General features: G+C 42.1%; 1 protein-coding gene across 1 annotated transcript in view; it reads left to right on the forward strand.

The window, feature by feature from the left end:
- The first annotated feature begins 6,607 nt into the window (after positions 1-6,607).
- The window catches only part of SLC17A7 (solute carrier family 17 member 7), a 47,415-nt gene continuing 26,189 nt past the window's right edge, over positions 6,608-27,833 (forward strand). Inside the window, exon 1 of the mRNA XM_063301155.1 lies at positions 6,608-6,872. Coding sequence (XP_063157225.1) covers positions 6,811-6,872 — 62 coding nt within the window. The 5' untranslated portion in view covers positions 6,608-6,810. The remainder of the gene's footprint in view (positions 6,873-27,833) is intronic.

Raw genomic sequence — 27,833 nt, forward strand, 5'->3', positions numbered from 1 at the left:
CAACCCCCTGCCCAAGGGAGGCTAATGGTTCAGGAATTTGGCAGGTTAAAACCTTAGATCAGGCAAGTTAAACCTTAATTCTGTCCATTTCTGCAAGGATGTAGCTCCTATATTATGCCCAGAAGCTCCAAACAACAGTTAAATATTTCAACACATAGAGAAACACCCATGCACAGACATGCACATTTGAAGATGATTTGGGTTTGCAGCAGTTCTACTGTGGTGCAGCTCAAAGACTCCATTTAAATATTCTCAACTCATAGGCACCCCTGCATCACCCCTCCCAGCAAGACAGCAGGGTGTTGTCAGTTCATTCAAGTGCATTGTTGCCTGTGCTTTGTGCAACCAGTTGTATTTCCTTGCTCAGAAACAGCTCACTGTTTGCACCACTTCCCACTCATTCTACCCTCCTTGCTGGTTTCTGAAGCAGGAGGGTGCAGTAAAGGTGATGCTGGACGTGGGACTTGGTTCGGCGCCCCCTTCAAACATTTATGGGCCCACAAAACTACCCAGGGTTGTCAGATGCTTAAGTGCAGGGCAGGGGGCAGCATGAAGTATGGGGGATTCTTCATTCAAGTATCAGGTTTGGTTGGTTACAAAGGTAAATTATAATTATTTTCTAGAGCAGTGTTACTCAACCTCGGCAACTTTAAGATGTGTGGACTTCAACTCCCAGAATTCCCCAGCCAGCCATGCTGGTTGGGGAATTCTGGGAGTTGAAGTCCACACATCTTAAAGGTGCTGAAGTTGAGAAACAGTGTTCTAGGACACAAGACTGCAATGGGAGTCCATTCAAGCACCATTGCTCTTTGGAGAATCCAAGAAACGTAAGACTCCAATCCAGAATTAAGGGGAGAGGATATGGGTGTAGTGGTGGAATGGAACCTTTGCTTGCCAGCGGTGCCAGGGATGGCCACTGAAAAGGCTCAAGTAGCAGGTGATGGGCAACATGGTTGGCTGGAGAGCTGTTGCTAGACAGAGCCAGTCATGCAGAGCCTGAGGAATAAATATGCTGGGGATTTGGCATTTCCACAAGTCCACATTTCACCGTTTCCCAGGGATGGTTCACATTTCACTGTGAGCAGCACAGTTCATTTGGTTTTTGGCTCAGCACCCCCTGCGCTATAAACTAGAATGTCGGGTTCAGTGTAAGGACTCTCAAATGTTGTGGCCTCCTGACCCCCTTACCATTAGAAATGAATTCAGGCCACGGCCACCCCCAACATGAATAAACTGAATCGTTTCATTTGAGGCTCGGGCTGACCAAGAAATAAATACTCTCCTTGCTGTTAATAATGAAGTTATAGTCTATATATCACAAGGGTTATCGAAAATTGTGATGCCTGAGGGCAGGCTTTAGGCTCACACGGACACAACGAGGAGCAAAGGCCCTGATTTAATTCTTCCTTCCCTTTCTTGTATCCACTACAAAGCAACAAAGTGGGATTAAAAAAGAAATAGCGTGATTGGAGAATTGCCATGCTGGGGATCATGGGAAATGTGGTCCAATGCAGCTCGAAGGCCCAAGGTGGAGGGAATTGTCTCACCTGAGTCTAAGCAAATTCTTTTTCCTCTCCACTTGCTCCCAAGGCTGCTCTGCCCCTTAGCCCTTCCTTCCTTCCTACCGAGCGCCATCTGCATCCTGTTGGGTCCCCCTTCCCTTCCCAAGTCACACTCCACCTCCACCTCTGCCAGCTTCCTGACCACCTGTGACTCAGCTGACAGCTGGTCTGTCCCCCGAGTCTGGAAAGACAAAGAAATGAGCCAAGCTAGGACAAACTCGGATCCGTTCCTGCTGCCTCGGCCTGCCTCTTGGTCTCCTGAACGGATGCTTTCAGCTCCGGGGCTGTGCTGGAGTCTCGGGTTCCACAGAGGCAGAGCTGCTGACCTAATGCCTGACTCGGAGATTAAGTGGGATTGTGTCTCAGCAAACATGCACGCAGGATCAGATTGCTAGCTTCAGAAGTGAGGCTATCAGCTAATTTTTAAAATAGCCTCTGGTATATGTGAATGCTTGCTGCTTCCATCAGGTAAGTTTCTTAAAAGGGTGGATGGATTGGCACCTGCCACAGAAATGGGTGTGGGGCAAATGATAAAAGCAGCAATGCACCAGTGCAATGCAAGCTGCACCCATTTGGTACAGGGATCATGACGGTGCATGCTTGTATGAAAGGGGAGGAGCTTTGTGGCCCTGGAACAATGCTGTCTTGATTTGGATGAAAGGACTGGATCCAACAGATGCTAAGAGTTGATTGATTGACTGATAGATAGACAGACATGTATGCATACACATGCATACTTGCACACACTGCCCTGAAGACACCTATTTTAGGCTTACAAATTCAGGTTGCAGATTAAGGCGTTATTTGTTTATTAGATTTGTTAAGGCCACTCAACTTCAAAAAAAAAGCCCCTTTTTAAAATACTGATTTATTTAATAAATTACAATTGATTAAAGCTGGGCTAAAAAACCCCACAGCCATAAACCATGATTTAAAACGAAAGTTTCTGAGCTTTTTTTTTTTATCCGTTCAATCGTGTCTGCATGCAGATTTCTTGGCAAGATTTTTCAGAAGTGGGTTGCCATTGCCTCCTTCCTAGGGCTGAGAGAAAGTGACTGGCCCAAGGTCACCCAACTGGCTTTGTGCAGGACTAGAATTCATGGTCTCCTGGTTTCTAGCCTGATGCCTTAACCACTACACCAAACTGGCTCTCATTCTGAGTTTATACCATAAACCAGATCAAGCAAGCAAATGGTATTATGACCTAGTTGGAGGAGTCTATATTAAAAGATAAAGACGTGCTAAAGTTGAGTTCAGCTCCTGGTGACTTTTCCATACAGTTTTCTGGGCAGCAATACTGAAGTGAGTTGGCTGTGTTTTTTCCATGATGTTTTTGTGACTTCCCAATTTATTGCATCTCATCCCCTACTATGCTGAAATCCACACAATCTAATTGCCAACCTGTTGTAAATTTGTGCCTACCCCCCAATATTAGTTCCCCTCCTACAGTTTGGGACTTCTGGTTTAGCAAAAACAAAAACTGAGGAAGGACATGATCAAGGTGTACAAAATCATGGAAAAAGTGGACAGGGAGCTTGTTTTCCATCCTTTAAAACAGTCTTTCTCAACCTTTGCCATGTTAAGATGTGTGGCCTTCAACTCAGGCTGGCTGGGGAATTCTGGGAGTTGAAATCCACAGATCTTAACATGGCAAAGGTTGAGAAGCACTGCTTTAAAACTCTAGGGCTAGGGATCATCCAGTGAAGCTGATTGAAAGATTTAAAGTAGACAAAAGAAAGCACCTATTCACACAGCACATAACTAGCCTGTGGAATCCATCCCACACATGCCGGAGTGATACACACTGATTTGGGTGGATTTAAAGGGGAACTGAATACATTTGTGGAAGACAAGTTACTCATGTGGAATAACTTGTCTTCATGCTTGAAGATTCCATGTGACTTTTGGAATGATGGCAGTATCCCTCCAAGGACCAGATGCAGATTGGAGCGATTGTGGGAGATGAGTGTGTCTCTATCTCGAGCTTACAGGCACTTCAGAAGCATCTGGTTGGCCACTGTAAGAAAGAAAACGCTGGACTAAAATGGGCCGTGCCCTGATCCAGCAGGTCTGTTGTTAAGTTCATATATATATTTGCAAAGAGATTGGTAATCCGTCTTTTAAGATACAGTGAGAGAACTTCAGCAGTGCAAGGAAACCCGTATATGCCTCATTTAACACAAGGCCAGCTATTGGCATTTTTAAATGCACAGATTCAAACCCCACCTGTAAATTCTGTAAATATGACTGGAAAGGGGTGAATTGACTTTGATTTTAACTAATATTTCTTTCTTCACTATTAAAAGAAAGTCAAGGAAAATGCAAATTCTGAGTGGGGTCCTATCAAACTACTGGTGACTTTAAGGTTCCTCAGCTGACAATTAAGGATGAGGACAATTTATTAATTGAGGACATGCCATAAAAATGGTCACCAAAGCATGTTTGCATTGCAGTCAAGAGTACATGAGAATAAGCTGTAAGCAAGGATTAAGCTATGGCATTTACTTCCAAGTAAGTGGGTATGTCACAATTAATGTAATTGTATTTACATTATCATGTAATTGTGTTTAATTGCCTTTATTATCACCCATCCATCTCACCCCCTATTCTTTAGCTTGGAAGGCTCTCAAAGCAATTTACAGATTTTTTTAAAGGCAACAGGCAGACCCTATACCTAGGTTCACAGTTTTAAAAAACTGTTCTTAAAAAAGTCTCAAAAGGCAAAAAAAAGAGGGGAGGGAGAAAAAAATAACCCACATATTAATTCTGAAAGATTGCAACTAGGGGATATAAAAGCAGAAAACTGCTCAGCGTGACTGTTGCTTGTCTTTCTTATAAAGGGTTCCACGTCTGCATTCACTTATATAGGTTGCATATACCTGGCCAGGGTGGTTAAAAAAAACTTCAGGTTTTTTTTCGTGTATAATGCAGAAAGCCAAATCACTGTTCCTTAATAATATTATATATTTTGGGAAGAATGCCACTACATTCAAAAAGAGCCATTTTTCATTTGATATTTTTATTTTATTAACAAGATTGTTTGGGGAACTGAATCAATCAAGCAAAGTTGTAGCAATTACTGAACTCTCCTCTCTCTCTCTCTCTCTTAAGTGTATTATGGAATGGTTTGAACACTTACTAAATATAAGGTGAAACCAGAAGTAGCAAATTAAAATGCTTATAATTTCAATTCTTCTCACCCATAGGTTTATTTTGAATAAATATATTTAAAATAACTGAACATGGGTACAAAATGAGATAATTCTACAGGTGCCACAGCCACAAAACTAGCCTAATTCTTATAGATGTCCCAAGGCAGCCTATTCCATATTCTCCATATGTTTTGTACTGTAGCTCTCACCATCTGAAACTATGTCTGGATGATGGACGTCCAACACAACTGGAGGACACCAGTTGGTGTGGCTGCCTTTGGAAAATACAGGTAGCCCTAAAGAAAAGTGTGCACCAGTCAAAAACATGTTTTGATAGAATGTGGGAATGCAGAACCGAAGAGAGTGGGGCTTCCTTCTGAATCGCAGGCACAGGATTTTGCTGTCAAGATAGAGGATCAGCTGCATCCCTTTTGACTCTAGAGCACTGTTTCTCAACCTTAGCAACTTTAAGATGTGTGGACTTCAACTCCCAGAATTCCCCAGCCAGCCATTCCCCAGTCCACACATCTTAAAGTTGCCAAGGTTGAGAAACAGTGCTCTAGGCCATTCTGGAGCATTTCGTCTCTCATAGCCAGTGTGGTATGACCACCTATCAAAAGGACAAGAACATCATTCCAAGCGAGTGGGATCTCCTGCACGTTATTCCACACTCCGGCCCTGCCCAGGATCTCCGGTGCTGATGCCTCATGGGAATGGGGTCCCGTTTCACCGGTTTCTTGAGGGGCCTGCTTACATTTGGATATGCGAGAGAGAACCACTCCCATCGACCTGCTCCCAACCTCGGAGGAAGCTGCAAGATGGAAATCTTTGCCTCCCCCACCCTCTCCTTCTTTACCCCTTCGGTTACTGCCTGCCTTGCCTCGGACTGGCGAGGTCTGCCGAGACTTGAGCCCCAGCCCCAACCCCAGCTTCCTCCTGTCTCCGCTTAGTTCTGTACTTTTGAAAGATTAATGACTCGGAGCTGCTTACTCGGCCTCCCCTTGGGACGCAGCTGCGACTTGCAACGAAGTCGTTTAGTTCCTCCGTCTGAGTCCTGCCCAAGCACGCTTGCTCTTCTCTTCATCTTCATCTATCTTCATCTTCTTCTTCTTCGCTCTCACCTTTTCATCAGATCTCGATCCATCCATGGAGGGTTCTAAATAAAAGTTGTCATTTCTATTCGGTATATTAGTTGTTCTTCCTTCCAACACTTCTCGCTTTCTGCTTTCCCATTCTCTTCCTTTCCTTCCCCAGAATCTCTTGCCCCACTTTCGGAACCTCAATTTTTAGACCAACAACCCTCCCTCCCCCCCCATTCTCTGCCTTTTATTTCCCCATCCATGATCCACCCCCCACCCATAATCTCTCTTCTATCCGCCCGCCCCCCCCCCCCCCCCAGCTCTCACAAGTCGCGATTTCCTTAATCTCACGCCGGGCGCTGTAGCGCGCTCTCCACGTCGCTCTCCGTGGTGCTGAAACCCCAACCTTGGGCGGCGCCCTGGTTTTCGGGACAGTGAAAGTTCGCGCCGTCACTCCGGGCAGCCCTGGCGACCCGCGCCGCTGCCGCCTCCGCAGATCCCTTGCCGGAGGCTGAATCCCTGGTGGTTAGGTGCCTGCGGAAGGGTGGGGAAAGAGTGGGACCCTCCGCAGCGTCCCACGCAGGGCGCGGGCACTGGTGCGCGGCGGCACAGCTGCCCCCATGACGCTTCAGGCCGTGTTGGTGGATCGGGCAGGGTGCCAGGCGGCAGCGCCGGTGATGGTCGCATCCCCACGCACCGCTCCTCAAGTTGAGAGATATCCGGGATCCTAGAGAAAGCCGAGAAACCAGCGGAGAGAAGGGGAAGAAGAAGAGCCAGGAAGGAAAGTGTAGGGAAGAAAAGAAAAGAAAGAAAATTAAAACGAGAAAAATAAAGGCACCAGGCGAGAGGAACGGGTTGGGATCGCTGTGCAACCTCCCTCTCCCACCAAGAAGCCTTCCCGATGTGGTGGCGGAGTCTTTAACTGTTCACCTGCGTGTCTCCAAAGGTGGCACCGGGAAAGGAGCGGGGCAGAGGGTGCCCAGTGCTTCTTTCTTTTAGCGGAAGAAGCAAAACGCCATGGAGTTTCGGAAAGAAGAGTTTAAGAAGTTGGCTGGGAGGACCTTGGGACAGATAAACAGGTAAGAAATTCGACACTGCCTGCCCCCTTCCCTCTCTCCCTCTCTCCCTCTCTCTCTCTCTGAAACTACGGACAGATTTGGGGGAGGGGGTTAGAACAAAGTTTACTGCCATGTAGGCAAGAGAGAATGGGGACAGAATTGCAAAGTGTAACTGTATGAAATAGTAGATGCAAATGCTCTACGTTTTCATTGAATTGTAGGGTACCTTGGAATTGAGAAGAAGGGTGGGGGGATTGCAAGGGGTTATCATTGCCCTAGGCAATGTCCACACTTTACACTTACTCGTATCCTCGGTTTCTCATTTATATCTTATACGCTGTTCTGAGGTTGCACTAAAACAGATACGCATGCAGACAGTGTGGTCCTTAAAGTCATGCCATCCTGTTCGTGCTGACACTGTATTTCTTGTACATGCTCACAATAATCACCAAGGCTGCTTCATCCCAACACTTCAGGTCTCAAAAATACAGTCCTGTTAATTGACTCATTCCCACTACAGTACACAGTTGTTAGGCTTGGGGGTGGGGTGAATTCAGGTCAGATACCTACCTAACAGGAGCGTTGTGTGCAAGTAAAATAGGGGATGTGGGAATTATATATGACATCCTGATTTAATCATGTGGAATTAAAATATATAAGCCATACACAATTGCATACTTATCTGAGTGCTCAGCTACTGGAGGTCAGCCATGATTAACTGGCATTCTCACACAGCAGAATATATATTTTCTAGCAGATTTGCACAAATGTACTCAAGATCACAGACTGCTTTTCTTTCTCCATTTTTATTTTATTTTATTTCATGTATGCCCCTGTTTACAGAATCCACTTTCTATCTAATTAATTTTAAAAACCCTTTCCTTTGCTCTATAGCCAGATGGAGTCTCTTGGCTACAAACCTGAACACTTGGGTTTATTTTGTATCACTGTGCTTGCATGCTTCAAATACATATGCAAATCATTTTTCTGGCTCTACAAATCACATTTAAAGTATTTCATACTTCCTTCTGCTCCCCATCTTCAGTATTTAGCACTTACCAAACAGTATATGTTCAACCACCAGGATGTGATGATAAGGGGAGAGGTAACTATGAAAAGAACAAGAGAAGAGAAATATTTCTATTTTTAACCTTCATCTATCCATTCCCCTGCCCCCCATACAATAATGCTTCCACTCAGCATTACTTCTGCTACTACCACCACCACCATGACACATCCATAGACATTCCCATTATATCTAAATCTTTTTCTGGGCTGAATATTATATTTTCTTTGACTTGATTACATTTGGTCAATCTATCAGCACAGGGAATAAAAATTGTGCTAGCAGAGAATGGGTTTTAAAATAGAAAGAGATGATATAAGTTTGTCAAACCCATATTAGTTTCTTCAATGTGCAGGACAAGGGATTCAAAAAGTTGTCAATTCCTGCATAGGAAATCATACTGGGAAAGGAAATCATACTGGGAAAGGAGTATTTGAATACTAAACACGTTGGGATCAAATTCTCAACAATCTAACAGAGTCTTTAAAAAAATCAATAGGTTCATATACTTTTAGGTAGCCACAACCAAAATGGCCAAATTCCCATTAAGGCAAACCCAGTGCAGGATGGTATATTCCACTAGGGAATGGTTTATCAGCTATCATTCAAACCTCCCCACACCCACTCCACTTCCTTCAAAGCAAGGCCCTCTGAAGTTCTAGGAGGTCAAACAAGGTTCCGGTCGATGCGGAGAAGATAGTTGCTATTTAAAAATAAACAAAGCCAAGCAAAGAAAAACTAAAATAAAACCCCAGCCCACCATAGGGATAGAGAGGGAGGAGTTTGACAACCACAGCAAAATTGCTTTACGTAATTGGCATGGATTCCAGATTGAAATATGCACCGTCATGGTAGAACATAAAATATTCACCAGAGTTATAAGTGGCTAAAGAGATCTCTCTCTTTCTCTCTTCCCCGCTTTTCTGTAAGTATATTTAAACTCTCACAGATGTATACATCTTCCATAATTCTTCATTTATTTGGCTAACATGGATAGTTGTACAGACAGCAAAATATCCCCTCCCTAAGTATGGTTGCCTGGGGACAACAGAAAGATTTGTAAGGTATCTCCATGAATGTATGGGAATTTGGAGTACCCAGTTCAATGAAATTAATCAGGCATCTTGAATACCTTCTGCTATTAAAAAAAAAATTGAAGCCAAGTTTCTAGGCTAAATTTGAAAAACAAGGGACAGAACTCTGGGATGCCAGGAAAAGATTGAACAAGACAGCTAGAGGACAGTCACATTTCTTAGTAGCAGAAACAGATTAAATTATAGAAGAGATATGTAAATGTGCTTCTTTTGCATAACTTATTCAGGTGCAGAATCTGTTTTCCTTCAGGCTGAATTTGGGTTGTCCCAGGATGGTTTTAAGTCCCGAGTACATGCATCTGTGCATATAATCTATTTATAAACAGTCCTTTGAACTTCAGGACCGATCAATGATCTACTACTTAAAGAAATCAGGGCATAGGATGGAGCCCAGAGTCATAGCCTATGATGTCTCCTACACAAGATACAGTATGTGTCACGGTGACTCAGCAACAGCCAACAGTGTGACCCACAGCTACAAAGGATGGTATGGAGTCTCCGAAGGAATGACTGGCACCCAATCCTAAGAGATGTTTTGCACTTTTGCTTAAAACTGGGGAGGGGCGTTTCAGGGATGACACTAAATTCCTCATCAGTGTTCAAAAGTGTGCCAGCTTTCATGCCAAGCATGGACATACATTTCAACACTAAAACCTGTATTCAGAAACTTACTTACAGCAGAAGCTCACAGACATGATACAGCTAGACAAGTTGTTTTACTGAAAACAAGATAGAAGACATCTATGCACTGAAGGCATGTCTGTGTGTGTGTGTGTGTGCGCGCGCCTGTGTCTGTGTATTTGGGAATCACTGGTTCTCACCTCACTGGCTTCAGCCCTTACAAACTGGGGAGGAATTTTGAAAGTCAGCCCCACTAAGGTCTCCAGGATAAGACACTAGGTGACATTGTAGTTGAAACTTCTTGAAGGAAAAAAAGATGATCTTCCCTAACTAGTAGTCACTATATATTTTCAGAAGCTTGTCAGAGTGAGGCTATGTAATTGTAGGCCAGTGTTTTCTATCTTGGCAATTTCCAGATGTGTGGACTTCAGTTCCCAGAATTCCCCAACCAGCACAGCCATTGTTGGAGATGCTGGAAATTAAAGTTCTCACCTTGGAAGATGCTAAAGTTAGAAACCACCAGAAAAAGCAGAAGTCTGGGATTGGGGATGGGAAGAGGAGAGAATGGTAGCTACAAATGGCTACTGGGATGGGCTGTGGAAGACATGACGTATTTGGCCAGAGGTGGCTCAACCACACTATGATAAAGCATGGTAAAATAAAACACTTTCCTTAGTTTTACATGTAATGTAGCAAAGCAGTAAGGCCATCTGTGGCTCAGTTGACACAGCACCCTTAACTAAAATGGGGATGAGTAGATTGTAATTCAGACTATTGTAGGGCATCCAGGTATGTATTAGCATCTTCTGTGAACTAGGCTATCATGTTAAGCCATATAGTCTACCCCAGCCCTTGTCAACCTCTTGACCCTGGAGGAACCCTTGAAATATTTTTCAGGCCTCAGGGAACCCCTGCACATTCAGGCTCAAATATAGGCCAGAAGTTACAGAATTATTGTTATTTGTTTCATGTGTAGGCCTGTATAGATGCATTAACAGGGTTCTTAAACTAAAAATAAAGCATGAAACTTACCTCTTTAATGTGAAGTTGCCCAAATTTGAAATAATGTTTTAAATAAATTGTGATCTCCCAAGGAACCCTTAGTGACCTCTTGCAGAACCCTAGGGTTCCATGGAACCCTGGTTTAGAAACCCTGGCTTAGCCATTTGGCATAGCATGTTATATGAACAGAGCAAATACATTTTTGTCAATCTGGATTTAGGGTTTATTGTGTTACCCCATCTTCTGTATCCTGCAAGTAAGTTTTATTTTATTTTATCTCATATCCATTTCTTAAATCTGTCCCTCAGAGAGACAGACTGAAGAAAAAGCATGTTGCGATTGAGAAAGATTCAGCACTACCCTACCAGTCAATGACTTTATCATATCCAGTCCAGTGTTTCTCAGCCTTGGCAGCTTGAAGATGTGGACTTCAGCTCCCAGAATTCCTCAGCCAGCAAGGCTGGCTGGGGAATTCTGGGAGTTGAAGTCCACACATCCTCAAGTTGCCATGGTTGAGAAACATTGATCCAGACACATGTGGCCCATATTTGATGAGTCTTGAGGGACATTTTTTCTACCACCAGAGACTGACATTGCTGGCTGCCTACTGAGGGCCCCATTCTGACAGGTCTTCACCTTCTTACACTTTGCTTCACCTTCTTACTCTTCCCTTGTTCACCGCCCTCTGCAAGTGCACAAGCAGAGATGAGCATAGAGCAATAGCATGTTGTGCTGTGAACAGGAAGGAAAGAGTGAAGAGGAAGTACATGGGCAACAGCAACATGGCAAAGAGGGGGAGACATTCAGAAAGAGGAGGAGAAGATCCATTTGAAGGAATCTTCTCTCCCACTGTAACAGTCAAATCAGACAATAAGCCTGTTGCTTGGTAGGATTGTATCTGCAGACTGGCCACCAGAATTTAGAGAACTAGGGACAAAACTTTCTCTACAGTATGGCTTGTCTATCATTCACTGCTCTGTTTTTTGTATTTAGATATTAAATGCAAAATATCTTTGTACAGGAGGCTTTTGATTCATAATATCACCTCTCCTTCAGTCAATCCTTTCCATTTTTCTGTTTTTCTTTTACAGAATTGTGTAATTGTGTGTATTTGCTCTGAGGATATTGGTATATTTACTTTTTCTAAAAAAAGTAAAATAAGGTGTTCTGATTTATGCCAACTTTAGAGAGCAGATAGCCAAATCGTTCCAGCCCCTTTTGATTATTGTTTGAACGTGTGTCTTCTCTGACCTTGCGCCTTCTGTATGTACTGGACTGTTTCCCATAATTCTCACAAACATGGTTTTCTAAGGGTGATGAGGGCTATAGTCCAACTCATCCCGAAGATGCCAAGTTGGTCTGGAGTACACAGCAGCTCTGAGTGATAGAGAAAATGGCCAACTCACTAGGTTGATACTTTCTTCAGAAGATCCAGAGGATCAATGGAACGTTTTTGCTATTATTTGGCAGGATAAGAGTCTCAGGTCCTTCCTGGTTCTGTTAGATTTCAGTAGGATAATCTATACTATATACAAACTATCCATGTTATGCCTGCTGAACTCTTAAAGACTCCCCAAAGAATTCCATAAATCCTAGTTTGGTGCTTAGATTTCTCTATTTGTTTCTATTGGCACACCTTCATCCTAACATGGCAAAACACTGTGGAGTCCCTGGTGCTCTCTGAGCCTTGTTGTTTTCTTGTAGACATTTCATTGCCAGACTAGGCAACATCTTCAGTGCGAAGAGGGAGTGGGGTTTGCTCTCTGTTTATATACAGTGGCTTGCCTGTTTGTGTTGGTGGGGGTGTTGTTCTCTCCTTGGGGGTTCCTTGACTGGGCTGTTGTTTTCTGCTTGGTTGATTGACTGAGCTAATAGTTCCTTGATTAGGGTATTGTGTACTGTTTGATTGTTCATCTGGTGTTAATCCTAGTGTTAATCTTTGCGATTGCTGGTGAGGAGGTGACACTCTTTTGACAGTCTATGTCGAACCATCTTTAGATGAGAACAGAGTTGGGCTCAAAGGCCTGAAGTTTTTTAACAGTTAAAATGTACCAAACTGGTCCCAAATCTTTAATTAACTGACTCCACACTTGTACACATTTTTAGATTCTAGATTTTAATAAGTATATATTAAAGGATGGTTCATTTGTGCATAGTTAGCACTAGAGGATGGCAACATCCTGTGATGTTTTGCTTGTACATGGAACAAGTCATTGTGTAAGGACTGGCAACATGGAAACAATCAGGCTAGCCCAGTGTTTTTCAAACTTGGCAACTTTAAGCTGTGTGGACTTCAACTCCCAGAATTCTGGGTGTTGAAGTCCATACATCTTAAAATTGCCAAGTTTGAAAAACACTGGGCTAGATCAAACTGTAATCTATGGTTACATGTCCCCCAATCTCAAGGCTGGGAAGAAAATGGCCAAATTTCAGTTGACTCAACCCAATCTACACCCTGACCAAATTAAATATAACATGGTTTCTTGGGCTGAGAATGAGCCATGTGGCCATAAGGTCTTTTCTTACTCCTAGTTTGCTAAATCATGATTTCCTGTAATATGTGAATTTGGAAGCTGAAAGGCTCCTATTTACCAACCAAGGTATGAAAGAAAGTGCTAGTCTTTAGTTCAACAGTATTTTATCTGCTAGTCTAAGGGCTCCTCCACAGGTCCTGCTTGTTATAATGTTAAGATGCCCCACTGGCCATTCAAGTGTTCTGCTGTGGAAGTGGTGTTTTCCCTCTTTTTCTGGAACAAGACCTCCCATGAAAACAACCCAGGAAGAAAAAAGACTGGATGGAGCCCTGGAGTACCTAAGCACCTCTCTGACTTCAACAGATTCTACAGGGCAATTTGTGGCAGATTTTCCTGTGGCTGGTGACACTGTGCAGGGCTGGAATTACAGTTGGAGAAGCCATCAATCGCCGCTCTTGCAGTCTCAGGTCATAGAACTTTACAGCCAATAACCCAGCACTGCTCTGTTCCGGATATCCTTTAAAAGGCATGTTGGGGGCAGCAAGATTTATGCCAAGATGATTTCTTCCCAGCTCCAGGATGGGAAGAAAGCTTGGCAAAGTGACTGTGTGAATGGGCCCGTATTTTCTCTGGGTTGTGACCAAGATTTAAACACAAAACAAAACAATTTCTACCCTTTCTTCTTCCCATATATATTCCCATATATATTAATTCAAGTGACTTTTCAACCAGACAAGAATTTGTTCTGGATCTAGGGCATTTTTGTCCCCAATCCATTCCAAAATACAGTATGCTACTTCTTCCATTAAACCTTTTGTGATTCTCTTCAAAGCATCATAATTTCATATTCTATATGCTGCAAACATTTCTATTAGAGTTAGAGTGATGTAGGAACTAAGGCATTGGATCCACTGGGTGATTGGGGGCAAGACATTTTCTCTGAGCTGAACCCAACTCACAGGATTGTTGTTGTGGGGGAAAAATAGGTCTATGTACTGCACTTAGATATAAGCACATACCAAATGAAAATACTAATGCTATTAAGAGTAAATGTGAGAGCCAGTTTGGTGCAGTGAAGGCACCAGGCTAGAAACTGAGAGACTGGAAATTCTAGTCCCGCCTTGGGCACGAAGCCAGCTGGGTGACCTTGGGCCAGTCCCTCTCTCTCAGCCCTAGGGAGGAGGCAATGGCAAACCACTTCTGAAAAACCTTGCCAAGAAAACTGCAGGGACTTGTCCAGGCAGTGGCCAGGAGTCAACGTGACTTGAAGGCGCGCACACACACACACACTAGGAGTAAATAACAAGCTACCCCAGGGTCCAGGTGCATCTCTGAACCATATTTCAGACTTTCACAATCAGCACTTTCTGAAGTAGTAAATACACAAAACTGTAAGGTAGCACCTAAAATAGGTTTAACGATGTTTAGAGGCTAAGGGAAGAAGGGAAACATTCTGGTACTACTCATACGTATGAGGTCGACCTACCCACCTGCATCATCATTCCACTTAGTGGGTTTGGCTCTGTTCCCACAGGTTAAGTGAAGCTTCCAGGTTGTCCATCCCTCTCCCAAAGATCCTGGGAAACAGAGGTTAGGGAGGATGCGGTCTGAAAAATTCCCTGCCCTTCTTGCCTTCCACTAATGCAAACTGCGGCCCTGGCTCAGACACACAGACCTTCAAAGTGATTTCAATCATTAGTAAATATATTTCTGAGCATTCAGCAGTTGGAACAAAAGGTCTGGTGTTGTAGCTGTCCTTTGCCAGATTTGATTTTGGGCCGGTGCTTGTAGAATTTTGCACACACAAGCAGAGAATAAGACAGCTGGCCCAGTGCTAATCCTCTGTCTAGCATCCGGCATAAAATCTTTTCATAGATGTTGTTCGGCTTTCCTGCCCCCAATAGCCTAACCCTTATATAATGTGTTTCTGGATGTGTGCATTTTGGGTGTCTGTGTGCAAGACTGACTGATGGTATGTTTAGAGAGATACTAAAATATGTTAATAGTAGTGGATCTGGGCGTGGGGGCAGGGAAACGTGTTTGAAAGACAAATCCACAGAAGGGGAAAATAAGTGGAAATTCATCCTGTCCAGTTCTAATACAAAAAAAAAGTGGGGAAGTTGTGTGGTTTCAATTATGCAGCTGTTAATGGACTTACAGTATGATATTAAGCAAAGTTGGCCTTAGAAGTGGTAGTAGCCCTTTTCCCCACAGCATTTGATTGTGATAATCATTTATCAGAAACCTGAAAATGATTTTTCCTCTGTGGTTTATTGAAGTTTAATGAGGGATCAGGGCATTTGCCTGGGTGGCAAGCTGAGGTTGCAATCCTAAGATATGTATCCACAAAACAGGCCTCATGAAAGTCACGGTGGTGTGGTGTTAAGGTGTTGGACAACCTCACTGAGCTGCTGTTTTGGGAAGCCCCCTCATCAGCCCTGTGGAGTAGTCCAGAGAAGAACCACAACCAGGAATCCTTCCTCTATCTTTATTGTAAGGTTGCATTAGCAGAATCTTGCAAGACTGAAACTATGGAGTCCTTGGTGCTCTCTGAGCCTGGTTGTTTTCTTGCAGACGTTTCATTGCTGGACTAGGCAACATCTTCAGTGTGAGAAGGGAGTGGGCCTCAGAGAGCACCAAGGACTCGATAGTTCAACCCTGAGCTACAAATATTAGCTTGGACCTGACACTGAAAATATTTCTCCCCTCCTTTCTTTTTACTCTCCGGAAAACTAGGACTAGGGAGGGTCCCTTCTGAAGCGTTTCCCATGCCCTCTCCCCTTTTGGGGGCTGAGACATCTTTTACATGCCGGTTGTTCTGTCTGCAGCTCTCCCTCCTGTCTCCCAAGGTCATTCCCACATACCATTACATACCTTGAACTTCACAGAGAATGTGGGATATAATAAAATAAATAATCAGCTGCGCTGGCACAGTGTTGGCTTTTCTTTTGATTTGTAGTAGCTTAGTTTGTTACATGAACCCAGCCCATTTAGGTAGTTTATGATTCAATATATCATGCAAATCCAGAAATTGGTTTAATTTAGTTTCAAGGTGTGGTAAACTCAGGCATTAAAGAGTAAACACTAGGGCTGTGCATACTTAGGAAAAGGTACTTCGGACTTCACACATGCACTCTCTACTATTTATTTCAGCAGTTCCTTTTTCATATTAGTGTAAAAAAAAGCATGACTGCCTTAAGAGTTGTATTACCTTATTTTTTGACTTGCCCGAAGTAAAAAGCTTTCAAGGCCTTGGTTGTTCTTTGATCCCTTGACAATCCTATTAGTTATTATGGTCAAGGTAGCAGTAGCATGAATTAGAAGAAAATTCATTGCCATTTTTTACTCCCAACTGTAGCAAAATTGAGAAACAAAAATTTCCTCCTAATATCCAGAATTAGTATGATGAATGATTGGAAATAATTACTGAGAACAAATCTTATATGTTACATAGATTAATTAATAATAATTAATCCCAAATTAATTTATGCTTTATGTAAAAGAGGCCTGTTTCTAAAAGTGATCATTTTAGATAAATGAAAATACAAATACAAATTCTCTTCCACATAATTGTATTGTTCCAGGATATAAATGTGCAGTTTAATTTCTTTTTTCTCTCTCTCTCTCAACTGTTATATCTTTTACTAATCTTGATTATTCTGACCTTCTGATTTCTTTCCTTGATGTTTGTTTATTCATCTACTTATTCTGTTATCTAAAATGATGCCCCAATTAAGAAGGATGGTTTTACTTAATTTAAAAATACAAAAGGAAAAAGGAAAGGAACTTAGACTGGATTTACACAAATAGGTTAAGACATAATCCTTTTTATTTATTTATTTATTTAATTTCTATCCCACCTTTATTATTTTTATAAATAACCCAAGGTGGCAAACATACCTAATACTCCTTCCTCCTCCTATTTTCCCCACAACAGCAACCCTGTGAGGTGGGTTGGGCTGAGAGAGAGGGTCTGGCCCAAGGTCACCCAGCTGGCTTTCGTGCCTGAGGTGGGACTAGAACTCACAGACTCCTGGTTTCTAGCCCAGCACCTTAACCACTTGGTTTCAGTTTAAGATGTCCTGCAAGCCAAGCCACTGTGGTTAATAAGCATATGTAGCTATACATTTTGTTCTCCTGTGTCCCTCTGCATGGTCTTTCTCTGCATCTTTCAACTTCATTCAATCAGTGTTTTAATATTAGCACATCCCATTCCTAAAGGTGCACACAAAAAAAAAAGCACACCATATTGCCCATCTGTTGATGCCAACCCACAAATGAAGGCTTTGTTTGTTTCTGTTCATGAGTTTTCATTTGAAGTGACATGTCACTGGCTCCTTGCCAAGTTTATCTTGCTTCAGTTAATGTGCAGAGGAACTCCTAAAAGAATTGTCCATGGATTCTTGTAGCAGATCAGCTCCTGTCTCATTAAAACAGTTGCTTAATAGCTGGGCTCTTTCAAAGCTACCTTGTCAATGAGCGATGAGTGCGTTTGCAACGATTGCCTGTGGAAACTGCGAGGTTCACTCTTACTTTATTCATCTTATTGTGGTAGTCTTGCAGAGGAGTTGGCAGAGCGTTGGTTTGCTGTGAAGCTTGGCTTTTGCAAATCTTAACTAGTAATATATCATTTCAGAAATCTCAAGGAAGAAAGACACCATGAGTTGGATCCAGAATTAGTTAGAACAGATTCACTGAAACCTATGGGGCTTAATGACTAATATTAATTCCACTGTTTCTGTGCATCTCCTTCAGCTAAAATTAAGCTGGATTCAACAGAGCCTTAACATATCACTGAATAGGACTTAAGAGAGTCTTCATTAACTTGGTCCAACTAATTTCAACTGGCGTGCTGTGACTGGGTTCAGATTTCATGCTAAGTTTTGGTTTACTGAAAAAGCTAGAGGTAGAAGGATTGACAAAGCATCAAGAAACAAGGAAACTACTTGCAAGAGTGGGATGGGGGTAGTGCATCCATCCTGGCTATTCTTGGTCTCTCAGTGGCTTTTGATACTTTCAATCATGGTACCCTTCTGGACCAGCCTTGGGGCTTGGGAGTGGCTGGCGTTGTTTTGTGCTGGTTCTCTTCCTTCCCCTGGGCTGGTTCCAGTTGATGTGGGGGAGAGAGGCCTAGTCCACAGCCCCTGCTTTGTGGGGTGCCCCCACTTCTGTTTAATATCTACATGAAGCTGCTGCATGATGTCATCTGATGGCATGAAGTGAGGTATCATCACTCTGTTGATGCTACTCAGTTTTACATCTTCACCTTGAGCTGACCAAGTGATGCCGTGGAGGCTCTGTCTTAGTGTCTGGAGGCTGTGGAGATTTGGATAGGGAAGAACAGGCTTCAACTTAACCCCAGCAAAACCTAGTGGCTCTGAGTTTTAGGGTCCCTGGTTCTGAGGACTGTCCATCTCTTGTTCTGGATGGGGCTACGCTACCCCAAACAGAACTGGTGCACAACCTGGGGTTCTCCCTGGGCTCACGGCTCCCATTCAAGGAGAACAGCCAGGAGGACTTTTGCACAATTTTGTGTTGTTTGCCAATTGTGACCTTTCTTGACCAAGAGGCTCTGCTCACACCAACTCATGTCTTAGCCTGGAATTCCCCTTTCCTCCACGCAGCTCTTGGCAGCTGTAGGGCTGAGAGTTTAGGGCAAACTAAGTATTTAGAAAGAAAAGAAGAACAGAGGAACTTCATCTTTTCACCAAGTTGGATGTAACAGAAGCAACAATAAAGTCAGTAAGAAATTCTTTTACTTATCTTAACCTAATCTGTCTAAGTGTGTGATTCTTTATGCTTGGGAGGGCTGAGTGTGTAAGATCAACAACCTGTGTCTCTCTGATGTGCTCACTAAAGCTATCTAAGATAATTTTCTTTTTCTGTGCCAACTTCTCAGCTGTGTTATAAGCTCTGCTCCATTTCAGTGATTCTAGCAGACCACTAAATTGGCTTCACAGTTCAGCTGCCTGAAATGGTTACTTCCCTTTACCTAATAGCAGGACAGGCTCTGCTTCTTCACTTTTTATGGTTGCATTCTATCCAAAAAAGAGTTCAGAATCCAACTGGTTTTCACAGAGAACAATCAGATGTTCTGGGAATTGCACAAGCAGCCTATGAAGATAATAAACCTCTCCAGCTGTTGCTTCTTCCAGAAGCTGGTATTAAGAGAATACAGCCTGTGAGTAAAGAAGTTCCTTTATATCAGTGAGCCATTTGTAGGCCTTTACTTGCAAATTTCACCTAATCCCCTTTAAAGCCAAGGAAGCTTTTAATCTTAACATCTTTTACAAAAATTCATATCACCTCTAAAAATAATTTTTCTCAAGTTGTTTCTACTTAATATGAAAAAATACACCTTTAAAAAATATTGTTATATTACTCACTCTCCCTCACACACACACAGAATGTATGTGTATACAGTATATGTGTGTGGGTACTCAAACACACACACACACACACCAGGTGATTGATTACTGTTCACAATCTTCACTGGAGAGGCTTCATCACACAATGAATTGATTCAGGCTGATTTGATTCAATTCAATATATGTGGGGGAATACCATTAAAAATCCAAGTCACGTTTCAATTAAAAGCATTTGGAAATTAAAAAAAGGTCTTCAAAACTCACTAGAAAGAAACCAGATAGAAGCCAAATGTACGTTCCTTGGGAAAGGCAGCATTTATTTCACAAATAAATATTGCACTCCAATTGTAGACTCACAATCATAGAAATAATGCTATAAAATCATAAAAACATCAAATACGAGACTAAAATCTTAATATATAGAAATGCAAGAGCCAGACAAAAAACATAAGAGTCACAGAACTCACATCTCATGTCTAGAGGCTCTGCAGTCTTAACCCCTTTTCAAGAGGATGGGGGGGGCATCCCAGCCTTGAGAGGGAGGCTATTTGACAGCCACCGAGAAGATCTGCCTCTGAGCCCCTAGGTTCCCAAAGAAAGGGAATCACAACCATGCTCTCATGAACATCCTTCAGCTCCAAGAAGGATGGCTCTCACAAGCTGAGCTTAATTGATGAGCAAATTTCAGGTTGACGCCAATCCGACCCATCTGATTTGGTCAGTCAGTCAATTGCTGGGTTCACACAACTGCAATAACATTGCTGGGTTTTAGCATGTTGTGTGAACTCTAGCACCATGGTCTCTAAACCGTGAGTAAGTGTGATTTGCAAATCCAGTTTATTGTGAATAAACCATGGTTAAACAGTGTAAATTGCAAACCATATCCAAGATTGTAAGCTTCTTATATTCCTCCTCCTCCTCCTCCTCCTAGGACAGATCAGAGCAAATCTCCAAATAATATATAAAATATCTCCAACAGTCGCTTAAGGTGTGTCCTTGGTAGTCTATAAACAAGGTCTGACAGAGAAATGCTTCTTCGTATTTCAATTACTGCAGGCCCCCGAGAAACTTGACCCCATGTCTAAAGAACTTAGGAGAATTAAACATACTGTGATTTAAAAAAAATAAGAAAAAGAAAAGGGGGAAATGCTCAATGTTTAATTACATGAAATATAGATGAAGAAGGCAGCATTTCGTGCTGGAATGAGATGAATTATTCAACTAGGCCTGGGGCAGGTTTAAGAGGCATCCTGCAGTTACTGGCCACCTTTGTTACCCAGCGTGATAGGGAAGCCTGCAAGACAAGGCAGTTGAGTATCAAGCTCTGAGGCAGCACACTTGGACTGGAATTCATGCACTGCTTTTGCACAACATGCTTAGCAGTGGCTAACTGAATCATGATTGTATCAGAGAGCTGTGGTCCCGCAGCCTTAATCAAAGTGATTAATTCCCTTTTAAAGATCAGAATCATGGTTTTTCCTGTGACACTTTATGGAAGTGAAAGCTGGACTTTGAAGATGCAGGATAGAAAGAAAGGATAGAAGCTTTTGAGCTTTGGTGTTGAAGAAGACTCCCAAGAATGCCATGGATCGCAAGAAAACAAACAAATGGATCATCCAACAAATCAACCCAGAGTTGTCATTCTAGACACAAATGACCAAGGTCAAATTAACATACTTTGGACACATTATGTGAAGCCCTAGCTCTCTGAAAAAGTCTATATTCCTCGGAAATGTGGAAGGAAAAAGAAGATAATGGCCAGCAACAAGGTGGATGGACTCAATTACAGAGGCAATAGGTGCACCTTTGGCAGATCTGAAGAACTAGATTGGGACAGATCCTCCTGGAGAAAATCTATCCATGTAGTTGCTAAGAGTCAACACTGACTTGATAGCACATAATCAATCAATCAATCAATTCCCTTTTGGGAAAAGTAATTGCAAGACCTTTCCCCTGGCTTCTGTGACCAGTTAGCATAGCATTTTGCCAGTAAAGTACTCATTAACTCAAGTCTTGACTCCATATGGGCAGGGTTTACAGTGGTGATTGAGACAATGTCTTGCCAGGTTATCCTTCTGGCCTGTAGTTACTGACAAAGTGAATGGGGTGCTCTCTAGGATGTCTTCTGCCACCTTTGGCTTGGACCCTTGTCCCTTATGGCTTCTTTGTGTAGCTATGAGTGGGGGTTGTCACTGGTTCTGGAAGACCATAAATGCCTCATGGGAGGGGATGTTGCTGGCAGCCTTAAAGGCTATGATATTTGGTTTGGTTTGGTTTATTAGATTTATATTACCGCCCCTCTCCCCCAATACCCCTCCTAAGGAGGCCCTCCAGGGATCCAGAGATGTTAGATAACAATTGCCTGGTCTCCAACTTCTCTTTTTAGTGAAGGTTGTTGAGACAATGGTGGTAAGGGACCAGCTACAGAATTCCCTATTGAATCTAAGAAATGGATTACCTGGACTCTTGTCAGTCAGGGTTCAGCCTGGGGATGGGAATGGAGATAGCTCTGGTTATGCTAGTGCACGACCTTTGTCAGGATCTGGATGGGAGTCGTTTTAGACCTCTCAGCAGCTTTCAGTAGCATTATCCATGGTGTTCTTCTGGATCGACTTCAGGGGTTAGAGATTGGGGGCAGTGTTTGGCAGGGGTTCTGCTCTTCCCTTTTTGGCTGGTTCCATTTGGTGGTGGTAGAAGAGAAGAGCTCAACTTGCTGACTGCTAGGTGAGGTCATCCACTGACCCAGGGTGATGATGATCCTCAGCTTTACATCTCTACCCCAGGATATGTTAGTGAGGCCATGGAGGTCTTGGGAGTGTATCTGGAGGCTGTGAGGGTCTGTATAGGAGAGAATAGGCTAATATTAAATCCTAGGAGGACAGAGTTACTAGTTGTCCATTGAAATCCTCTGGTGGCTACAGTGGTAGAAACTTACTTATTATAATAATTAGGAGGAGGCTAGTAGAAAGTTCAGCAGGTTTAGCTCCCCAATGTAGAAATAGTGATGTGAAAAGCTTTACCTACTGAATTTCTTATATAACTAGTAAAAGTACACCAGCTTTACCAAAAAAGGCAACTATACTTAAATCTACATATCATCTCCATAGAGTCTGTATTCTTCCCATATCCATAATTCCCTGAAAGGGACACCTGCTACCACAGCCCACCCCCCTGCTCCCCATTTTATACTGTGGTTCTTTCCTGCTGAGCAGTGACTTGCTCCACACAGGGGATTAAAATAGGAGCTACCCTCTCAGTAGTACAAATTCAGGTTGCTGTGGATTATTTTTATTCATTCATTCATTCATTTCAAATTTACAGGGCTGCCCATCTCACAAACAAGTGACTCTGGGCAGCATACAAGGAGCTAAAAACAATAAATAAATACATTAAAAATATTAAAAACCAACAAAAACAAAGAATAAAAGACAAAGGTATTTATTTTTCAAATTTATATAGCCGCCCAAATTTATATAGCCAGATGTGGGAAGAATACAGACTGTATGGAGATGATATGTAGATTTCAATATAGTTGCCTATATTTCATTGTATGGAGATGATATGTAGATTTAATTACAAATCCCACTGCCTCCACCAGGAAGAAAAGGCAAGTGCCCATAGTTTTACAATAAATATTGTCATCCTTGGCTGCCCATCTGTTCTCAGCAACTCTTATCATGACAGGTTTTTCAAACTGGCATCCTTTGATTCATCAAAAAGCTAAACAGGGTTAGGCCTGGTTAAAATTTGGATGGGAGATCACTAGGATGATAGCAAGCCTCTTCCAGGTTTTCAAGAAAATTACATGGATGTATTCATTAGTCACCAGGAATTGAGCTTGACTTGAGGGAGACGTTACCTTTTTGCCTAAAACAGTCCTAAGAACTTCGGTGAGTGGAGCTTTAATCTTGCTGCTGCTGTTTAGAATTCTTTCTCCGCCACACTTGATGGTTAGCAGATCAAACGTGGCTACGGCAGGAAATTAAGGAGCAGCTGCAGGTAGTTTTGAATTATACAGGTCCAGTGGAAGACAATTGAATAAAAACCTTAAGATACTTAGACCTGTATATTTCACAATACATGACAGAATATGTATTTTTCACTATTCCACATGTGCAAACAGAAATACCAGAAGGTTGAAATAAAATTCAACATTAGCTTTCTGTTGCCTGGTGAATTTCTGGTGTTGATGCTATGCTTAGGTCTGAAAGATCTCTGGGGAAATCCAGTACCTGCTGAACACTTCTGACCTGTGAAGGCCAGGAGACAAGATGGCTCAGCTTTTTCACAGCCCACGCTTAAGAACACAAAAAGAAACAACATGAAAGCGCAACCTTAACAGTGGAGAAGAAAGAAGTCTCTGGAACGGCTTGCATTCCCGTCTTTCTGAAAAACCTCCTCAAAGCTGCTTTGGTTTTATTTGGTACACCGCAACATTTATTCTCCATGCTCAGTTGTCACCTTCTCTTTTTGTGTTACACTTAACAAAATGCAGGTGATAAAGTTTATCCACAATCTCAGGTTGTTCACATAAAGGCAAGCGCATGTAGAATGTCTGCCAATGACAGCTTGTTAGCAAAGTGCTTCTGGAGAGAACTAAATGTGCTTGCATGTCTGCATCCTGCATTATTCTCAGCTTTTTGCTGCATCTTTGATAGACAAGATGTAGGAGGGTAGGGCAGAAATGGGAGTGATGGAGGCTTTGGCCACAGTAGTGACACGCTGAGGTTTAACGCTACAGCCATATGTTCCCACCAGCAACTTTGCGCATGCGCACCCCCCCACCCCCCCAGAAACCACACACACAGTCTGTTACGATCAGAATTGCCTCATGGCCTCACGTTTCAGTGTCTGAGGGCACCGTTTTGCAAAGAACAAGGCACGAAAGTTTCAGCAGAGGGTATTCAGCTGTAAGAAAAAAACAGGAAGAAAGATTTGCCTTAGTTAATTTGCGTCCTTCCTTGTCTTCCTTCTATTTTAGAAGTTCTTTGTGTGAAATCTAACAAGGTGCCATTTTTGGCAGCTGTTCTGCTAACACTGCGAAAGGAAGGGGGTGGGGGGATGAAAATAACATTGATAAAACAATCACACACCCCAAACTGTTACCTCTGGCCATTTTGCAAAGCATAAAACTCTTTAATTTACCCACCCCCAGAATGTTTACTCAATCTTCAAAAGATCAGAAATATAATGAACAACAACAACTATGTAGAACAACAAAGAACAGTGTTTCTCCACCCTGGCAACTTTAAGATACATGGACCTCAACTCCCAGAATTCCCCAGCCAACTAGCTGGAGAATTCTGGGAGTTGAAGTCCACGTATCTTAAAGTTGCCAGGGCTGAGAAACACTGATATAGAAGAAGAAGGCAAAGGTGGAGAAGGAGAAGGATTCCCAAAAATCTGGTCCCACAGCCCCTATGGTACCATATCAGGCTGTAGGTCATCACGCTGAGGAAAAGTTAGGATTCTGAAGTCAGAAACTGAGCCAAATGCCATGGGGTGAAATAATAAAGGCTTTTTCCAGAGTAAAACATAGGTTGACTTGCAAGCCTCACCAATTATCCAAGATCAAGGAGACTTGAAAAAGTGGTGATTGTTGAAGTTAGCAACTGATAAATAAGGAATGGAAGGAAATGGCATGGAAATGGTGTCCTTAGAAAGTTTGAACGCTGGTGAAAAAAAACAATCTTCTGATCAGTTTACAGAATTTAAAGAGAAAGACTAGAGCAATTGGGGGAATATGAGTTACTTGGGTTATGTATTGGTCACAGATAGTTAAAGCTTCCAACTCAGTTTAACTTGCAAACTCAGAAAGTCTAATGCCTATTAGCTTGGAACTCAAACAAATCCAGCCAAAAGTAAGACAATTTCTTCATATTCAAGATAATGTTTAGGTATCCAGAGACATATATATTTGTAAATCAAAAGAATATGAAAGCTGCATCTGACCCCCAAAAGGTTTGCATGTAGGCCCAGAAAGCTCCAAAAATTATTGATTGATTATGTGCCATCAAGTTGGGGCTGACTCCTAGTGATTAGATAGAAAGACCTCTGAATAACCTAAAGTTATTGCCAATCTGTAATTTTCATGTGACAGATAGGGAGAATTATTACATACATTACTGGAGAGTAATCATATCAGATCTATTTAATTTTAATTAAAAGGAAATGAAATGAAGTCCAGTACAGGTTTTGTTGCAGCCCTACCTCACAAAGGATACAGTACTTTTTGACAAGTATCCTCTGTGAACTACTCTTAATTTCTTATTTCTACTGGAACCTTAAGCCATGATAGAACACATTTTCTAGGTTGAAGCATAAGTGTTGATCGAAGCTGAAAAGGAACATGTGTTATGACATCATCATACAAATGATATGAATACTGTAATTTGCATCAGTCACACAACTGGGCTGGGAATTCTGGGAGTGGAAGTCCACACATCTTCAAGTTGCCAGGGTTGAGAAACACTGCCCTAGACTGAGAAGTCAAAAACATCCCAGAAAAAGGTATTGCTAAACCATTTCCAAAAATGTTGCCAAGAAAGCTGCATGGATTTGTCCATGTAGTCCTTAGGAACCAAGTTTGACTTGGAAGACCATAATAACAACAGCTTTCCCTCCTACAGTCATTCTACTTTCACTCCAGTTTCTTTCTCTTCTTCCATGTCCATTTCCAGCCAAGATCCACTCTTGACACTACCAAATATGGCCTGTCCCACATTCATCAGCCTTGTATTCTTTACTAATTCATTTGGTCTTTCATCATCAGCAATCACATCAGTCATGCTTTCTGATTTCCTCTGCCATGTCAACAAATGAGTAAACCTATGTATTAACTACATATTAGAAATTTACAGATCTTTTGCTAAGTAGATTCTCACCCACCGGTCATCTTTTTCATTCACTCTTGAGTCTCCAAATGTCTGAGAGCATTTTTTTTCTGTGTACTCTTATCTCATTCCCACCCATCCATTCATGTCACCTAGCAGAATGACTTCCCCCCAGGATTACATTCATTCAGAATGTTGCACAATTTGTCCCCAAAGTCATCTGTTTTTTTCCATTATTACCATTCATTGGAAAGTAACATGCAATTGTCACAAATCTATGGATTCCTACTTTCATATGCATTCATAATAACCTAGATGATTTCAATTCATAATTTCTGACATATGTTTAAGCACTTCCATTCATAATTAAACTTACATCTTCAGTTCTCTGCATTTATTAATCAGTTCCATTCTACAAGGTCAGAACACCTTGATTTATGTCAGTTCGATCCTTCTCCTTTCTCTTTGTTTCACAGACACACAACATTGTTTTTTTCCCTCCTCGTCCTTTGTTAATTCATACCCTTTGCTATTTATTCCTCTTATATTACAAGCTACAGCTTCATATGTGCGGTGGCCATCACCGAATGGGACCACAGATATTGACCTTTGCACCTGTTATGCCTTTGGTCAATAGAAGTTCTCAAATAATGCTTTTTAATAAGACCAAGGAGATTTAGACCAGCTTACCAGCTTTAGTCGCACCCATGTGACATGTAGCATTCTGTGCTAATGGCAAGGACAGTATTGGTCAGTTCTGGTATCTTTACACACAACTAGAGCCCAGTTTTATTCCAAGCACACTCACATTATTCTATGTAACCAGGTACTCTAATCTAGAGTCCACTTTGAAGCCAAATAATGTTGTCCACATCTCATTAAGAGGGATATGCAGTGTACTGACCTACACAAAGGATGCCCTGAAGAGCAGATATTGTGTCAATTTTCCTATGATTCAAAAAAAAGAAATGTGTTTTAAAAAAGAGGAGAGGGAGAAGGCCCTAATGATTGGAGGGAGGGAATAGAAGTTGAAGAAGAAGAAAGATACAATCTCAAAGATGCACAGAATTTTAAGAAGGAGAATTATGTGACAATATAGTGCTAGCTTCACTGGTTGGGTATACTTTACAAATCAAGACAATGAAGTATTTGTACATAGGAGCACAGAAAACTGAGACATTGATCCATGTAGGTCAATATTGTCATCACTGGTTGGTAGCCAATATCTATGATTTCACGCAAGAGCTTTTCCTGCACCACCTGGATTGAATCTGGGAAGTTCTAGATACAATACATGTACTATGCCAATAACTTATATCCAAGCTCCCTCTAGTCCTACTAGACTCTAGAGGCAGATTAGCACTTTGGAGAACATTCGATATCATACCATCTTACACCATTGCCTTACAGTTCAAAACCACAGAATAATATCCCACCTTTCCAGTGTGAAATGTCTGCAATGAATGCTTTGTGTTATTTCTTTGTGGGGCTTTTGATGTGATCAGTAGACCTAAAAAGATCATT

Source organism: Candoia aspera, chromosome 4 (assembly GCF_035149785.1).
Source record: "Candoia aspera isolate rCanAsp1 chromosome 4, rCanAsp1.hap2, whole genome shotgun sequence".
NCBI classification, from domain to species: Eukaryota; Metazoa; Chordata; class Lepidosauria; order Squamata; family Boidae; genus Candoia; species Candoia aspera.